The sequence below is a fragment of the Lissotriton helveticus genome, chromosome 12, assembly GCF_964261635.1.
Source record: "Lissotriton helveticus chromosome 12, aLisHel1.1, whole genome shotgun sequence".
NCBI lineage: Eukaryota > Metazoa > Chordata > Amphibia > Caudata > Salamandridae > Lissotriton > Lissotriton helveticus.
The window spans coordinates 467454947-467473768 of NC_136073.1; the positions used below are offsets into that span (position 1 = coordinate 467454947).

The 18822-nt window shown below is 46.1% G+C and overlaps 1 protein-coding gene across 1 annotated transcript in view; it reads left to right on the forward strand.

Annotated features, from left to right (window-relative positions):
• Window positions 1–1822: 1822 nt before the first annotated feature.
• The window catches only part of SLC38A8 (solute carrier family 38 member 8), a 401988-nt gene continuing 384988 nt past the window's right edge, over window positions 1823–18822 (forward strand). Inside the window, exon 1 of the mRNA XM_078671218.1 lies at window positions 1823–2283. Within this exon, the coding sequence (XP_078527344.1) occupies window positions 2095–2283 (189 nt within the window). The 5' untranslated portion in view covers window positions 1823–2094. The remainder of the gene's footprint in view (window positions 2284–18822) is intronic.

Here is an 18822-nt window from a genome sequence, read left to right on the forward strand (position 1 = left end):
ACCCCCCATGTTCACCCCCCCACCCCCCTGGAGTCGCTGGGGGCCCGCAACGGGCCCCCACAGGGATTCTCCGCCCAATAATATACCTATTCCACCCCAGTCGCCTTGCCACCGGAGCAGAAAAGCGGCGGACGGTCTTACCGTCCGCCGTGGTCCCCCCCCCGCCATCCTAATGGCGGGGGTTTTCAGAGCAAGGATGGCGGGCGGATCGCCCCCGCCAGGCCGGCGGTGGCTACCGCCAGCCTGGCGGGGGCGATCCCCCTGCCATCCTAATGGGCCCCTTAGTTTCTACATCGCAAAGTTCATATCAAGCTGGCGACATCAGCAAAGCATACCTGAGAAAGAAAGTTGGGCGATCTTCATCAGCCTCAAGCCACACATATCAATGTTCAAGTGCAACATGCTTTTATCGGCCATGTGTGCCCGGTACAACTGTAAACCACTATACAAATGTCTACCCTAAAGAGGAAGTGCTTGTCCACTGTGTGGATGAGAGTAGGCTGAACAATGTAGGTACAGAGATTGGTTTGAAGTACTCGGGTAGGGTGAATGATTCTGTTCACTACACCCTCATCCATTACACAGTGTTCATAGTAGTCTGCCCTATAGCAAAGGAGCAATTGTTTGCCCAGGCAAGAACGGCCATTTTACTAGAGTAACCCAACATCCAAATGCACTCATTTTCGAATTTTGGCAGCTATATAACCCTCAATATGTTTTGTAGCACTTCCTTTACACAGACTCACCCACTAGCCTGATTCAAGGCCTCTGTATAATATAAAGCGCTCTGACGCCTATACTGGGAGGAATAGCACTATAGTAGAAATTAAATAAAAATAAATTAGTAACTGCTATGTAATTTGTTATTTGTGTAATTACTCATATATAGAGATACATCTAACATTCTTCCAGTTGATGCATATCTCTTGCATACATGGATTTATATATATATATATATATATATTTATTTAAACTGCCCTTGATTAAAATTGGAGTTTGTCTCTTAAGCACTTGTGAAGTGACAACAGGCCGGGTGTTTTTTTTCTCTCTCTCAGTGGGACTCAAACATAATAAAAAGTGCTGATGGGCTTTTAAGTGAGGCACAGGCGTTCAGCCCAGCTGGAAGTGAAAATTAGAAGCCTGCATGTCGCCCCCACCCTCAGGGTGCCGCTCTGATCTCAGAGCGTGGGCCCTGCTGCACGTGCCCAGGCGTCGGCAATTTACTCTTTGACAAAGTCAACATATTTCACTGGGGCGTCCCGGACCCGACTCATTAAAAGCTGCGAAATCCGGGATGCGGTTTGACACCCTTCATTTCTTACTCTGGTGGCGAGGCCTGCGAGGCCTCCCTGTCCCCCCGGGGGCCTTCTAGATGAATTAGCTTGTCGATCACTCTCCCCGAGGTTCAAGGTGGCTTGCGAGAGTAGTTCCACCCGCCCTTCCTCTTCTAATGTAATCTAGGGTTTGCAAATCTTAAAGTCCGGCTTCATAAACTGGACTACAAGTACCAAAATGCAAAGGTTAAATGCAGCCCTAAAAAAACTTACACCTGAGCTGGCATCGAATCATGTGGGAGGTACTAATCGAGGGCAGTGCTGGATAGGTCAGAGGTCACGCCTGCCTCATTGACCTCTCGCGCACACGAATGTCACTGCAAAATGTGGCACGGCTCTGTCACCGTGCTCCGATGTTTGACTTACCTCTGGAAGAAGTTAATTGAAACTGACATCCACTGGTGATTGGGGCAAGCAGAGGCAGCTAATTGGATCCCACAGCCTGCTCTCTGATTGGTGGGAAGTTTTCTTTTCTTTTACTCGGAGCTGTGATCAGGCCCACATGCTCTGCACTCTTGGGTGAAGTGGCTAGTGCTCTGAAGGAATGATGCGGCCGATGTAGGGCATAAGTGCACTTAATTTAAAATATAGCCCACAAACAAGGGTCTGACTCTTTAGCACTTATTGACTCTGCAGCCTCGAGACACCTGCTCCATGGCTCAGCTCTGACCCTCACTGGCCTGGTTTCAGGTGCGGCTTTTACACTTTCAGGCCTGCATTTGTCCCTTCGGTTTCTGAGAGGAAAGCAAGCTCCGCGGAAATGGAAGAACTGGCCCGAGAGAGCATCGGCCTGCTTTCCAGGCCTTCGCTGGACACAGGCAGCCCAAACCTGTCCACATTTGGAGCTGTTTTTATAACGCTGAAATCTGCCCTGGGGGCAGGACTTCTGAACTTCCCGTGGGCGTTCAGCAAAGCCGGGGGTATATACTCGGCGGTGACCGTGGAGCTGGTGAGTACAACTGACCGTGTTTCATGGCCCTTTGAAGTGTGTAAGCTTATTAGTGTTGGGACTTATATAGCTCCAGACATTCTTGCTTCTAAGCGCTTTTGATTCTACCTGTGACAAGAGGTGAACAGGCGTTTCCAGAAATTGCAAAGCATTGTCTATCAATAATAATTCGGTGTCATGCATGTTTGTGCCTACATCGTTAACCCCTTATTGTTACGCACACCATAACGCTTTATCTCGGTGGCTGTGTAGGGGGCATCTGCAAGGGGAGGAAGATGGGGACCTGGTGAAGACAATTCCACTTTCCCACCCAAGGACTATTTATAGAAAATCCCCTTAAGTAAAAAAGATGCATCGACAGAGCTCTCACGTGTCCCAGGAACCCAAGTACCTGCACGACTCGTTCAGCCAGTCCGGGTTTATTCTTTGCATTTTAAGGGCTATAGCCCTGACATGTATTTTATAAGGGAAACACCAGGACTACAAATCCCAGAATGCAATGACAAACCTGGTTTTTGACGAGTTACTCCTGCTTGCACCTGGGAAACAATAGCTCTCTGCAGATGCTGGTCTTTTGCCAAATCTGCTATATTTGCCTTACTGTATGTTAATATCACGTTAAACATTTGTGAGGGTCTGTAGACTTTCAACTCATTGATATATTTACAATTTCTGTGGAAGAACTAAGTCGGAGGGGCGCGCAGGTTTAATCAATTACCCCTCTCAGTGGAGCCAATGGCACTCTAGGCATTTCAAGAAAGTGGTAAAAATGCATCTTGCTAACAGCTAAACTGTGAAGCCAGACCTAATCGGGGTTAGGAAAGGGGAGGTAAAAGCTTACTTTCTGATTCTGATTTACCCAGGCATTTTGAGGAAAAAATAAAATTTGGGCACCAATGTAAGTTTGTAACAGGAGTCTCAAAAAAAGTCTCAGTTTTGTATTTGCATTATATAGCACTTACTACCTCAGGCGAGGTGTTGAAGCATGTTCTGTCAGACAGCACACTGCGCCGGAGCCCAAAGGTGGTGGTTAGTCCAGAATTATTGGTTATTTCTGGTTATGGGGATTAGTTGTGTGCACTCGCACAAATCCTCTCATTCATTTATTTAATTTTCTTTGGGGGTAGATTTAAAGTAACAAGATTTATGTGCGAACATTCCTGAGGGAAGGTGGCTATGTGAATTGAGGGCAATTTGCAGAAATGCATTAATAGCGACTAAGGCAGAAGGTGTATGTGAGAGATGGTTGTGCTGAGAAAGAAGAAGCATACAGTGGATGGAAAGGAAGGAGAACCGTTTGAAAGGAGAGATGACATCCGATGTTTTAAGTAAAAATCAGTTTTCATGCTGGATTTTAGACATATAAAGGACTTAAAAAAATATTTTAATATTATGCAATTTCGGGAAGCAAGAGCTTAGAAAGGAACATTTGCACTTGAAGATAGTGCTATATCAGATACTTAGGCGCTAAAATGAGGTGACCAGTCAAGTTACCACTGGATCACAGTGTCCACAAGGAGAGCAGATCAGCTTAGTAATGGCTGGATGCCAACAAAGTAAGAAGATTCTGCAAATGCTAGTACAGGTGTCTACCAGGGCCGGACTGGCTGTAGTGGGCACTGGGCATTTCCACAGAGGGCCCGCCTGAGTGGGGGCCGGTTTTGCAGCAAAGCTGCAATATTGGCCCACTGTAACAAAAGCTGCATTGGTGAGATGGGAGTGGTGCTTCCAACTAGCCTCCTCCGAGGGCCGGCCAAACTGTTTGCCAGGGCCAGTTTTTGTTCCCAGTCCGGCAGTGGTGTCTACTGATGTTCACCCTGAAGTTTTGTCTCACAGTAGTAATTATAAAGCATGATGGAATTCATATAGGACGCTTCTGGATTGACATGGCACAAGGATATAGTGACTTGTGTTCTAAAGGAGGAATGTAGATTAAGTACCAGGGGTACCCAGTTACTTGTCTCGAAGAAGTAAATATGAAGCAATGTTTTTCACAGTGTTATCTTTTTTAAATATTTTTTTTTTTTACCAATGATAATTTGTAGGCTATTCAACAGCATGTCTCTTCTCGTTCCATGCGTACCTAGCTACTATCAGATTGTTTATACATCAATCAAGCATATATAGCACGACAGCTCAACTATGAGGGTCTCAAGACGTCTAAATTTGTGTAAAATTAGGCCTATGAAAAATACCCATGGATGGCTTATGTATATTTGGTCCGAGTCCTTTTGCAACTGCATTTTATGATTACACAGATTTCAGTGGCACATATAGTAACTTGGAACCTGTTGCAGGGGAATAACACAGGCCCCTACAGCCCCTGCAGTGCGGGGGGGGGCAAGCTCCAGTGGGCCCCCTCAGCACAGTGCTCGGACGTCGGGCCGGAGAGCTCCTGATTAATTAATGTGGGCGGCATTAAGAGGCATAGAATTATGCACATCGTTGTTTCTAAAGGGGGAACATTTAGGTCTTTTTCTTAAGTCAACTCGCTGGATTGAAAATACTTCAGCGCCCATTGCAAAACAATTAAACAATAAAGATAGCCGACCTGCCAGTTAAAAAAGACGAAGGTCCTTCACATTGCATCCATCATCCAGGACTGTGAGACGATTTAGGCAGAGATGCCAGGGGCCCCCATTGAAGCAAGTAAGTGCACTCTGCATTTTACAGAGTGCTATTTTTTTTAATTTAATGTTATTTTTATATAGCGCGAACATTACCTGAAGGTGTCAGAGCGCTTTTACAAAAGAACCAGTTGCGTTACATAAGGACTTTGGATTACATGAGTTACATAAGAGATACAAACAGAAAAAAAAGCAAATTTAAAAGTTGTAAAGTCACTCAAGGAAGAGGTATGAACTCTAAAAACACATAGGAATGGTAGTAAGTACAAAGGTCTACTACATATACTAGTGGTTAGAGTTCTATATATACAAATAGTAAATTCACTATTACACAGGAACATAAAAAAAACAAGCATTTGCAATGCAATAGGTCTCGTATTTGTGAGATTTTGAGAGCTACTGGCATCCTAAATGACAATGCCTTTAATTTATGTGTTTTGACAACCTGCAAGCGGTGCATAAAACACGCCCTTTCTACTTGTAGTCCTTGTTGACTTAATAGCACCAAGAGATTTTGTTTTGGTAGTGTTTGTTAACGCTATACAAATTGTCATTTAAAAATAATTGCATTAATAATGATTATAATTATTAATATGAAGGAGGCTCTTCCTGTACTGAGACTAATGGAAGCTTGCCTGCTACGGTTTGTGCTGTATCCTGGTGTGTGAGAGAAACAAGCAGTGCTGCTGTCAGTGCTGGAATATTCCACGTGAGGGAAGCTTGCACAGCTGCTGCCTGTGTTGTAACTGTTCTCTATGCAGGGGATGGTGTTGGGGTGGGGGGAGTGTGTGTGTGTGTGTGCGTGTGTGTGCGCCCTGCTGCTGCCTGTGCTGCACCGGTTATGCAAGGGATGCTTGCACTGATGCTGCCTGTGCTATAGCTGTGCGTGTGTGTGTGTGTGTGTGTGTGTGAGTGTAAGAGAGAAGAAGCAAGTAGAACTTCTGTCTGAGCTTTACATGATTTATGTGTGAGGGAAGCTTGCACTGATGCTGCCTGTACTGTACCTGTTCCATGTGTGAGGGAAGTTTGCACTGCTGCTGCCTGTGCTGTACCTGCTCTGTGTGTGAGGGAAGCTTGCACTGCTGCTGCCTGTGCTGTACCTGTTCTATGAGCGAGGGAAGCTTGCACTGCTGCTGCCTGTGCTGTACCTGCTCCGTGTGTGAGGGAAGCTTGCACTGCTCCTGCCTGTGCTGTACCTGTTCCGTGTGTGAGGGAAGCTTGCACTGCTGCTGTACCTGCTCCGTGTGTGAGAGAAGCTTGCACTGCTGCTGCCTGTGCTGTGCCTGCTCTGTGTGTGAGGGAAGCTTGCACTGCTGATGCCTGTGCTGTACCTGCTCTGCGTGTGAGGGAAGCTTGCACTGCTGCTGCCTGTGCTGTACGGGTTCTATGTGTGATGGAAGCTTGCACTGCTGCTGCCTGAGCTGTACCTGCTCCGTGTGAGAGGGAAGCTTGCACTGCTGCGGCCTGTGCTGTGCCTGCTGCGTGTGTGAGGGAAGCTTGCACTGCTGCTGCCTGTGCTGTACCTGCTCTGTGTGTGCGGGAAGCTTGCACTGCTGCTGCCTGTGCTGTACCTGCTGTGTGTGTGAGGGAAGTTTGCACTGCTGCCGCCTGTGCTGTACCTGCTGTGTGTGTGAGGGAAGTTTGCACTGCTGCCGCCTGTGCTGTACCTGCTCTCTGTGTGAGGGAAGCTTGCACTGCTGCCGCCTGTGCTGTACCTGCTCTGTGTGAGGGAAGCTTGCACTGCTGCTGCCTGTGTTGTACCTGTTCTATTTGTGTTGGAAGCTTGCACTGCTGCTGCCTGTGCTGTCCCTGCTCTATGTGTGAGGGAAGCTTGCACTGCTGTTGCCTGTGCTATACCAGTTCCGTGTGTGAGGGAAGCTTGCACTGCTGCCGCCTGTGCTGTACTTGCTCTGTGTGTGAGGGAAGCTTGCACTGCTGCCGCCTGTGCTGTACCTGCTGTGTGTGTGAGGGAAGTTTGCACTGCTGCCGCCTGTGCTGTACCTGCTCTCTGTGTGAGGGAAGCTTGCACTGCTGCCGCCTGTGCTGTACCTGCTCTGTGTGAGGGAAGCTTGCACTGCTCCTCCCTGTGCTGTACCTGCTCTGTGTGTGAGGGAAGCTTGCACTGCTGCTGCCGGTGCTGTACCTGTTCCGTGTGTGAGGGAATCTTGCACTGCTGCTGCCTGTGCTGTACCTGTTCTATGTGTGAGGGAAGCTTGCACTGCTGCTGCCTGTGCTGTACCTGCCCCGTGTGTGGGGGAAGCTTGCACTGCTGCTGCCTGTGCTCTACCTGCTCTGTGTGTGAGGGAAGCTTGCACTGCTGCTGCCTGTGCTCTACCTGTTCGTGTGTGAGGGAAGCTTGCACTGCTGCTGCCTGTGCTGTACCTGTTCTGTGTGTGAGGGAAGCTTGCACTGCTGCCGCCTGTGCTGTACCCATTCTATGTGTGAGGGAAGCTTGCACTGCTGCTGCCTGTGCTGTACCTGTTCTGTGTGTGAGGGAAGCTTGCACTGCTGCCGCCTGTGCTGTACCCATTCTATGTGTGAGGGAAGCTTGCACTGCTGCTGCCAGTGCTGTACCTGTTCTGTGTGTGAGGGAAGTTTGCATTGCTGCTGCCGGTGCTGTACCTGTTCTATGTGTGAGGGAAGCTTGCTCTGCTGTTCCCTGTGCTGTACCTGCTCTGTGTGTGAGGGAAGCTTGCACTGCTGCCGCCTGTGCTGTACCTGTTCTATGTGTGAGGGAAGCTTGCACTGCTGCTGCCTGTGCTGTACCTGCTCCATGTGTGAGGGAAGCTTGCACTGCTGCTGCCTGTGCTGTACCTGTTCTGTGTGTGAGGGAAGCTTGCACTGCTGCTGCCTGTGCTGTACCTGTTCCATGTGTGAGGGAAGCTTGCACTGCTGCCCTCCTGTGCTGTACCTGCTCCATGTGTGAGGGAAGCTTGCACTGCTGCTGCCTGTGCTGTACCTGTTCTATGTGTGAGGGAAGCTTGCACTGCTGCTGCCTGTGCTGTACCTGTTCTATGTGTGAGGGAAGCTTGCTCTGCTGTTCCCTGTGCTGTACCTGCTCTGTGTGTGAGGGAAGCTTGCACTGCTGCCGCCTGTGCTGTACCTGTTCTATGTGTGAGGGAAGCTTGCACTGCTGCTGCCTGTGCTGTACCTGCTCCATGTGTGAGGGAAGCTTGCACTGCTGCTGCCTGTGCTGTACCTGTTCCGTGTGTGAGGGAAGCTTGCACTGCTGTTGCCTGTGCTCTTCATGTTCTGTGTGTGAGGGAAGCTTGCACTGCTGCTGCCTGTGCTGTACCTGTTCCATGTGTGAGGGAAGCTTGCACTGCTGCCCTCCTGTGCTGTACCTGCTCCATGTGTGAGGGAAGCTTGCACTGCTGCTGCCTGTGCTGTACCTGCTCTGTGTGTGAGGGAAGCTTGCACTGCTGCGGCTTGTGCTGTACCTGCTCTGTGTGTGAGGGAAGCTTGCACTGCTGATGCCTGTGCTGTACCTGCTCTGTGTGTGAGGGAAGCTTGCACTGCTGCTGCCTGTGCTGTACCTGCTCTGTGTGTGAGGGAAGCTTGCACTGCTGATGCCTGTGCTGTACCTGCTCTGCGTGTGAGGGAAGCTTGCACTGCTGCTGCCTGTGCTGTACCTGTTCCGTGTGTGAGGGAAGCTTGCACTGCTACTGCCTGTGCTGTACTTGCTCCATGTGTGAGGGAAGCTTGCACTGCTGCTGCCTGTGCTGTACCTGCTCTGTGTGTGAGGGAAGCTTGCACTGCTGCTGCCTGTGCTGTGCCTGCTCTGTGTGTGAGGGAAGCTTGCACTGCTGCTGCTTGTGCTGTACCTGCTCCGTGTGCGAGGGAAGCTTGCGCTGATCCTGCCTGTGCTGTACCTGCTCTGTGTGTGAGGGAAGCTTGCACTGCTGCTGCTTGTGCTGTACCTGCTCTGTGTATGAGGGAAGCTTGCACTGCTGCCGCCTGTGCTGTACCTGTTCCGTGTGTGAAGGAAGCTTGCACTGCTGCTGCCTGTGCTGTGCCTGCTCTGTGTGTGAGGGAAGCTTGCACTGCTGCTGCTTGTGCTGTACCTGCTCCGTGTGTGAGGGAAGCTTGCACTGCCTGCTTTCTGCCTCTTTGCCGTCCCATCGAAGCCCTGTTCTTGTTCTTTCTGCTCTGCCAGGTCTAAAGTACAGAGTTCTGTGCCATCCGTTCACAAGATATGCTGTACTCGGGATAAAGACCTCATCTTCTCCTGCCCAGCTAAACGGAGTCTGTTTCCTCTTCTCCAGCATCCAGCACCGGTACCTTGTCTTTCTTATCCCTCGCCCCACTCAGGCCCCCACCACTTCAAGCTCCACCCCCCAGCTCCCCAAGATGTGAGGTGTCGGAGCTCCTGGCCTCATTACTGCCGACTTCAAGCACTCCCAAGGAAACAGGCAACAGCAAGAGATCCCAACCTCGTTAAATTGAAAGAAAATGCTGAAATTTTGCCAAATATTGTTTTCTGCGCCTTTTAAGCACGTGTGTCTGATTTGATACCTGGAAAGACAGACTCGGAGGGGGGGGGTTGCTCCCATCTCAGGCGCCCTTTAACAGAGAGAGTGCTTTGCATATGTAACCTGGAGTGGTGGTGGGGTGGGGTGGGGGGCGGGGGGTGCCTCTAGCTTATGACTGGGGTGTCTGTTTCTCTCTCTCCCAACACACCTTTAAACAGACCTCCCTCCCTCGTTTGCTGGGGGGGAGGGGATGGGGGGGGGTACACCCCATGTCCAGAGCATTCTATGGGGGGGTGGGGGCTCGGCTTCAAGTGAACAAAGATAAAGAACAAGCTTTCAAGCACCATTTAAAATAAAACATTGTTTTCACGTATGTAGCAATACGGATTAAAACGCCTGCGTTTCTAGAATTTTAACATTTATAAAATCAGCTGGAGCACGGATAGGTGTTACTTTTTGCAGGTCGCGGTTTCCCTGCAAGAACAGTTTGCTTCACAGCTTATGTTGAAGGTTTTGTATAGTGCGAACAAGACCCTTGCTGGTATCAGAGCGCTCTCCAGGGCATATTAGGTGACAGAAACACGCATAAGAAATAATATAGGTTAGACTAATACAAAAGTAGTAGATAATGCAGAATTTAATACTACGAAGCGCAAAAAAACTAGAAAAGGGGCGGGGCTTAAAAAAGAGAGAAAAACGCCCCCGAATCGCGTTAAGACGGGGCCTGAACTGAGTGACGCCCCTCTCCTCCAATGGCTGGCCAGCATTTACGAGGCCAGCCAATGGAGAAGAGGGGCGGGTTCAAGCCCCATATTAGACAACATAAAATCTCGGACTCCGCCCACTTCGTGGGACGCTAGTCCGAGACCTAAAAACACATTAGTTTCATGCCACAAGATAGGTGGGGTAAAGAGTGGGGTAGCGGGGTAAGGGTGAAAAAAGAAATTTAACGGGAAACCAAAAGTTGGGGTTAATGTCAGCAAAACCGGTTGGGGAAATCAAATCAATACGAATCTTCTTCCTACTCTGAGCGCGCGCCAAGCCAACGCCTGTCCCTTGTTCAACACAAGCTCTTTAACAGGGATCATGGAAACACGTGTACTGAATCCTGCTCTGCGGATGTGAAACTACCACCGCTGGGCAGAGCGTTTTTATTAATTCTTACCAAGACAACTGTGAGTAGCTTTAGCTTGGAGCTCTTTCAATGGAGGTTTTTTTAATTGACATTTTCCAAGTTTTTTTGTTTGCTTGCTGCCTTCTAAGCATTGACGTTGGCCCGGCATGTATGGAATTATCTGCATGGCTTACTCTTCATGCAGTGAGTAGCCATGAGCTCGAGAGGCAGTTGCAAATAACAATTATCACTAGAAACAAAATTATTATCAGAAATGAGCTAATTAAATTAATTCTTGACCTATTTTTCACAGTGAAGTGGTGATATAATCACACATCAAGTAGCACACCATTTCTTTTATTCCATCTGATTTCATTCCTATATCTGAAAATGCACAGAAGTCCCATGAACGGGGTGCAAAGTTATGTACAGTGAACTGGTAACAAAGACCCAAGGCAGTGCACTATAACCCCATGGCAAAATGATTCAGCAATTGGCCCCTGGGGGTACCAGTCTCAATGGGGGGGTGAAAGCCGGGCTCCTCGGTCTTCGTAAGGGTCCTCAATAGCGCCTCGATGTGAGCAACATTCTTATTACACAACCATTTCTTTTATCTTCAGAATATTGACTTTTACATAGTTTCATAGAAAGCAGAAAAACGTAAACAAGCGTTTATTATTTTGTGGGCTGATTGTGCTTCTTTTTACCAAAAGCCAGTGGAGGAGCCCAGATAGCATACGCTATACGGATGTGGATGATAATTATAAAAACAATTGCCATTAGCAAAATGGAAAATGGCTTGACGTCCGAGCGGTCATGTGCACTTAACAGTTACACAGTGCATGCTTCTGTCCCTCTTGTATTCGGCTTAGAGCTGTAATTAAGAGGCAATTTTTTAGGAGTTGCAGCTGGGCCTCATTGAAAGGAAGCACTGTGGACTATTCTGATGAGACACCAACACCTGGCAACAAGACAACTAGTGACTGGTGAGTGCTTTTAGTCCTCCTTGGGTGTCTGAGTGTCTGCTTCACTTTCCCTCCCTAAACCCCTTCCTCTCTTCCTTTACCCCACTGCCCTTGGCCTGTCACTCTCCCCTTTAACCTCTATTTCCTCTTGAGTAGCAGCAGTGGGTATGATTCATTCAAGTAGTTTAAATTAAGTGCTTTAACTGAAGTATCATTGAGCACGTCTCCTGGGCTGTAACCCCAAAGCCTGTCAGACAGAGTGCCTTCTGCCTGAAAGAAATGTAAATGGGGCCTGCTAGTAATCTGCAAATGTAAAGGGAAACCTCTGCAAATGTAAAGTATGCTAGGGAGTTAGTACGTGTACTGGCTTTAATTGATCAAAGGTTTGTGATGGCAAAGACATTCTTTTTGAGTGGTAGCGGAAAGAGTTAACAAGTGAGTTGTGCAGTGAGTGTTTTTAATTGGCATGGTGTTGAAGGGATAGTAATGTAAACAAAAAATTACGTACAGTCTCGGTATTATTAAAATATATATTTTGGAAACACCATTTTATCTTAACATTTAAGCATTTTGTAGCAGTATATCTTCTACTGTGTGTGCTGCAAGTTAAAAAAAGTGAATGACATATTCTCAGTACTTTCTGTCACGGACTGACCTTGTGGCACTAGAAATACACAGGTAACTATTCTCCACTGTGCTAAGATATAATTCTGTGGCTCTCTGGTTACACACAGACCTCTGCAGTGTATTAACTAATAGACTTTCATAATATACTACAGTGCATTTGGCACGATCATTAAAAAAAACATTTTTGTGGCAAGTTAGTTTGTGTAGCTACCTGATGGTAATGCTTTCATAATATTTTGGCTTTTTTAGCCACACCTTTTTTTTTACTACTGATATTCTGAACTCACATATTTAAAAGTGCATGCATACGTGATAATGAAGAAAATTGAGTTTTGGTAAAATAAAATATTTGCTTAAGATCACACCATTTAAGTCGGGGTAGCTGTGATTTATCATTATTTTCTGGTTTCGCTTTGTACAAATCGGCCACTAAATGAGTATCTATTTGTCATTCATTATCATAAGGCTTTGTTTTCAATCTCTTTTTGCAGTTTTTATATACCGCAAACTTGACCCAAAGTAATGGAGCGCTTTATGAGCACCAGTAACATTACACAAGGTCACATTTATTTTTTATAGACACATGTGAAATTAACTGATATGCTCCCTTGGTTAAGAATACTTTAACAACCATGTCAGTTCTTGACCATGGTTCACGCTTCTCCATGCCAACCACCCTACACGCTTTCATCTTTGAATTCTATCTACTTTCTTCTCCAGCCACCCTCAACTTTTGACTACATGCATGCCTTTTTGTTTAATCTAAAAACCAGTCCTCCTTGCAAATTCTCAAAACGTTTCGTCTTTGGTCCTGCATCCACACATCTATTTTTTTTTTTACCCACTCTGAATCCCAGTCCTCCTTCCCACCCAGCATCCAATGCATTTGTTAATCTCCCCTCCATTCTCTATTCAACTATTTTCCTACTATGTTTTTGTCTTCACATCGCTCATGACCTCCTCGACTCACCACTAGCACCACACTTGAACTCTCAACCCTCATTGCTTTTTGTCTTCCACCTTTTTTAAACTCCAATTTTATCATATGTTTCGTATTTGCATTTATAGGGAAATACAGTACTTGTTGTTTGGATTTACCAATAATGAAATTGCTGTCAGGTAATCCCAGTGCACATACGTGGATTTGTGTAATTTCTATTGCTCTCAATGTAGGTTTTTACCTAAGAATATTAATACAAATAAGGCTCTTAAGCTACAGTCGCAGGTATGATTATCTCCCCCAACCGAGCCGATCATATATCAATCTACCATTAAAATCTAACACATGGTTAACTATTCTTGCAGACACAGTGACCTATGGCCTTTAACACTGGCTGCTTCACCCTAACTGGTTGTTTATAAGTAAACTATTTTATAGGTAACTGACTTAGTCACAACCTTATATGCACTCATCACGCGCCATGCCTAAACAGATGGGTAAATTACATTGTAATTTACAACACCAATAGCTCTAACTCTCGCAAATGCGAGTCCTATTGTACTGCAAATGCTTGTTGATTTTAACTGCTATTTTCACAAATCCACATGTGAAGCAAACTAAGCGTAAGTTATGGAATCCAATTGTTACATTAGGTCAATGGAAAATGTTAGATGCGCACTTTTTTTTTACCTGTAAAGTTACTCTAAAATTTCAAGCCAGCTTGGTGCTTTATGAAGGGATTTTAGATTTTTCTGGTATGAATCAACTGGGCATTGGGCACGAGTGACGAGACAAGATCAGAGACAGTGCCTTCTTTAGCACTGATGGTGCCTGGGGCAATAATGTTTGTAGGCACGAAAAAACGCTCTCCACAGATTCCCCCCCCCCCACTACCACACTGACACTCCAACATTGCCCCTTATCTCTTCATAGCCCTTTTCTCATGCAATTCTGTTTTATACTGCTATGTGTAGTGTGTACACAGTAGTTGTAGTGTAGGCTAAAGTGACCCTGATCTCTTGACTGGGGGGGAATGTTTTGATTTGTTCTGCATTCCGTCCATCAATTTTGTCTTTTGGTTTCTCGCCCTAAGTTGGCCAGGGATGCCCAGACGTGGGTCCTGGGGTTACTGTGCCACTGGAATCAAGCTATCCTGGCTGAAGAGGGGTGAAACTCCGAAACCAGTCCTAGGATGCTTGTTTCCGTTCCAGTGAGGACCTGGCTTGGCAGTTCGGGCTGGACTGTTCCCATGAGGCACAGAGGCAAGACTGATTTGCATATGGCCAGGTGTAAACTGGAGTGGCATTGTGAGCAAAATAATGATGGATTTAACCCAGATCTCTCGTCTGGGGTGAATGTTTTGATTTGTTCTGCATTCCGTCCATCAATTGGGTGTCTTTTACTTTAAGGTGTTATAGATTTCAAAGTGAAGTAAAGGTGAAGACCGATGGTACATTAACCCATGTATATCCTGCTGTCACAATCATTAAAATACCCAGACTCTAAAAGCCCACAACAATGGTTTCAATACTTAGATGTTCAAGTCGTTGCATCAGTTTTGTATACTTTTATATTTCTTATCTGGATGTGTGACTCCTGATGAGGTCTTTTGAATGGTGAACTAAATGAATACACAATATGCATATCTTCTTTTATTCTACCCCCACCCCATGGCATGGGATTTGCCAGGTAGAATATCCTATCACCATCATCACCTGGGTGGCAATACGTTAATACTAAAATTTCTTCTTGAATGCTTCTAGTTTGTGACCTTTTTAGTTGGTTGTTTGTTAAATAAAAAAAACAATCCGTGAGGTACTCGGCATTGTATCTCGAAGTCTGTTATGAAGCACTGTACTGTAGTTATACTGAATAAACACCTACCTATGTTATTATGATATCTCTTTATTAATGTAATAACTGCTTTTTCACAATTGCCTTATTAACCTTCTTGCCTTCTCAAATTTGCTTGGAAATGCACCATTTGCCAACTCTTTTTTTCAAAATTTTCGCAGGGGGGGGGGGTCCGAACCGCCCAGACCCCTCTTAGGTTTGGGCTCGCTCGCCGTGGTGCATTGCAAAACTAATTTTACAGCCACCACTTTCAAATGTCAGCAGCGGCCATTACAGGAGGGGGGCCCCATCCATGTACCTTGCAGGGAGCCCCTCAAGTTTTGTTACACCATTGAACTGTTGCCAGTAGTTGAAGTTAGTGAATGAACTGCAGATAGAACAGCTCAGGATTGCAACACGGCAACCATAGTGCTGTGTTTCCAAGCTGCGCAGACTGCCATCTGCATGCCGTATAGACTGCACAATTTGGTTCAAAAGAGATGCTCGACTCCTTCTGCACTTCCTCAAGAATGAGTTTTGCTACTTGCAGAATGCTCTGCTACTTTACTCATGATATGGCCGCTTGCTCTGAAGTTTGGACTGACAGGCCCAAAACTGATCAGTCTTTGTAACTATCTTCTTTTTATGTGCTAAATCTTAGTGCTAAAAAAATTCCTTTGCCTCCTATGTAACCATGAAATACTGCTTCACAGGCAATGTGATTTAATCTGGCCACAGTTATGTCCAATTGGATGACATTATTTTGCCAGAAAACTGTCTTTTCAGATTCTCATTTCTTTCATTCATGGAGTAGCGCACATCAGTCCATTATTTATAACTGAGTTTTGAAGCTAGTCACCAAGAAACTGCATCCCGCAGTAGTGGGGTGTTATCAGAGATACTGAACTTGTCTCAAATCATATGCTGCCATTTAACTATACCAAATATGTTAATGTGTGTTTGAAGGAGGGTGTATGCGCTCATGTAACAACAAAAAACACAGTTGATGGACAGAATGTAGAACAATGTCATACATTCACCCCAGTACAAAGATCTGGGCCTAAAGCCATATATATAGCCAGTGTCTAACCCAGGGTGGTGAGGAGTGCAAAAAAAACGATGGATTTAGGCCCAGATCCTTGTACTGGGTTGAATGTATGACCTTGTTCTACATTCTGTCCATCAACTGTGTTTTTTGCAATTTTCACCCCGAGTGGGCTGGGTATGCGCAGACGTGAGTCCCATGCTCTCCACACCACTGGAGTCAAGCTATCCAGGCTGATGAAGGCTGATAGCCAGAAACCGGTCCTTGGATGTTTGATTCCAGTCTGGGAAAGACATGGCTTGGCAGATCGGACTGGACTGTTCCCATGAGGCACAGGGTCAGAGCTGATTTGCATATAGGCAGAGTCTAACCCAGGGTGGTGTGGAGTGCAAAAAAACGATGGATTTAGGCCCAGATCCTTGTACTGGGTTGAATGTATGACATTGTTCTACATTCTGTCCATCAACTGTGTTTTTTGCATGTAACAACAAGGCAGAGCTGACTCTTTTTATTCTAAGTTCAAATTCAAGCAAAAGTCTGACATATTCTGTTTTCTTAACAAAGGGAAAATCATGCGGCTCTGGGGGCAGCGCATTCAAGTAAAAAATGGAGCAGATTGGAAGCAGCCACTCGGTGTTTTACTGTGAAGGCGGCGACCTGCCTGCACTTTTAGGAGGGGTAAGAGATCACCCTTGCAGGTGGGTGTAGTGAGTGACTGCACCTTCCTGCAAGGGGATGTCTTTGGGGGGGGCTACATAGGGCCCCCTTTTCTCCTGTCCAGAGGGCTGCCATGAGGAGGCGCACTGACAGCCATGGTCAAGGAATATTACAACCACATACCCGCTAGTAGATATAACAATGTCCCATGAGCCTTAGAACAAGGGGGAACTACGTGCCAGTATTGCACTCTGTAAATCAAAAAAGATGTAGTCAGAATCTAACAGGCAATAAAGGCGAGTCCCAGGCCTCTCTCATTTTTGTTCGGCTATGCCGTACTTGCACAATCTGGGACGCTGTCTTTACTCCAGGTTCCCCTCCTTGCGGCTCCGTTGATAGACTGAAGCCACAAGGGTGCTACTATTTGTAGTGCCTCTGATTGGTCAAAATGCTTTCAGATGCGAGGGGCAGCAGAGCGTCATGTCTACACTGCCTATGTCGACCCGTAAGCCATACTTGGATGGGTGCATCAACATGATCTACATATAACTGTGTGCTTTTAATGGTTGTGGATGATGAGTCCGATACTGATATTCTAAATTCCAAATAGGTTTTTGATGAGAAATTGGGCATACTGAAAGGTTATGTTCACAAAATAGTTCTTACGGAGGGGGCTGTTCCAGTTCAACATAAACTAAGGAGAATTCCTATATTTGTCAGGGATGGTGTAGAAGAGTTGTTAAAGGAAATATTACATAAATGGATTATTGAACCTGTAGAATCTTACAATTGGGTTTCTCCGGTGGTCATCACAAGGAAACCGGATGGTCATTGAGATTCTGTGCAGACTTGAGATCGTTAAACCAGAACACAGTGGAAGACCATTTTCCCTTTCCGAATATCAACTAATTGGTTTTGATGCTGAAGGGGGAAAGGCATTTTTCGAAGTTGGACCTCAAAAGTGCATACCATCAGATTAAGCTGCACGAAGATTCTAAGCCACTCACTGCATTTATTACACTTGAAGGAACTTTTCTATTCACACCAATGCCGTATGGGCTATCTTTAGTGGTAAGTGTTTTTCAGCGCATGATATCTGAAGTGTTTAAAGGAATGGATAGCATACTTTACTTCTAAGATGACATCTTGATTTTGTGGAAAATGGTACAGGAACATAACTTATTCTTGAAACAGGCTTTGCAGAGAATTGCGAATGTTGGCATTACTCTGCATAAAGAAAAATGCTCATTCCTCGCAGAGCAAGTGAAATATTTGGGGTATACTGTCAGCTAATGGGGTCAAGCCGAAAACTTGCTAAAAGCAATTGAACTTGCTCCAAGACCTACAGACAAAGACCAATTGAGATCCTTTATGGGTCTCAAAGAATATTATTCCAAGTTTGTGCAGAGGTTTGCAGATAAGACCTAGATTCTTTCATGGGGGCCTGATGAAGATAAATGTTCCAATGTTATTAAGAATGGAATTTGTTGTGCAGGTGTACTGATTCCCTTTGATATTAAGCTGAAACTATTATAACTGTGGATGCGAGTGCTACTGGAACTGGGGCTCAGCTAGCTCAGAAACATGCGGGAGGTGAGAAAACTGTTGCTTTTGCTTCTAGGCTTTTGACTAGTTCTAAAAGGAACTATTAGGTCCTTGAGAGAGAAGGCCTAGCTGCATCGTGGGGAGTTGAGCCTGACCGAATGTATGTGTGGGGCACCAAATTTATATTCTGCTCTGATCACAAATCCTTGGTGAAATGTTACTACCAGGGTGGGGCTGGCAAGGGGTCAGCGAGATTGGCTGCCAGACTTCAGGAATATCGCTATGATCTAGAGTACATTCCGGGTTGGTGCAATTCTCTGTCCGTTGGGAATCAATGGGCGGTACTGAGGAAGGAGATGAGGAACCGCTGACTTCTGTGCAGGAGATTGTAAGGGAGGTAGCTGGTGCCTTTTCCATGGTAGAATGGTGTTTAGAGATGGGAAAAAACTCTCTTGGAGGTAGCCTCTGGTTGCAGGAGAGAAAGCTGCATAGCCCTGTCTGTGACCTTTTATCACGAATGTAAATGAACTGTCAACATGTGGTGAGAAAGTTTTAGTGAGAGGTGATAGGTTTGTTCCTCCGGTGGGCTTCAGAGAAAAGCTCAACGGTATGGCACATGAGGGACATCTAGGGTAAGGGCTAACCCAGTGCCGCCTCAAAGCATTATTCTGGTGGGGGAATGGATGACCAAGTCTCAGTGTGGGTTGTGAAATG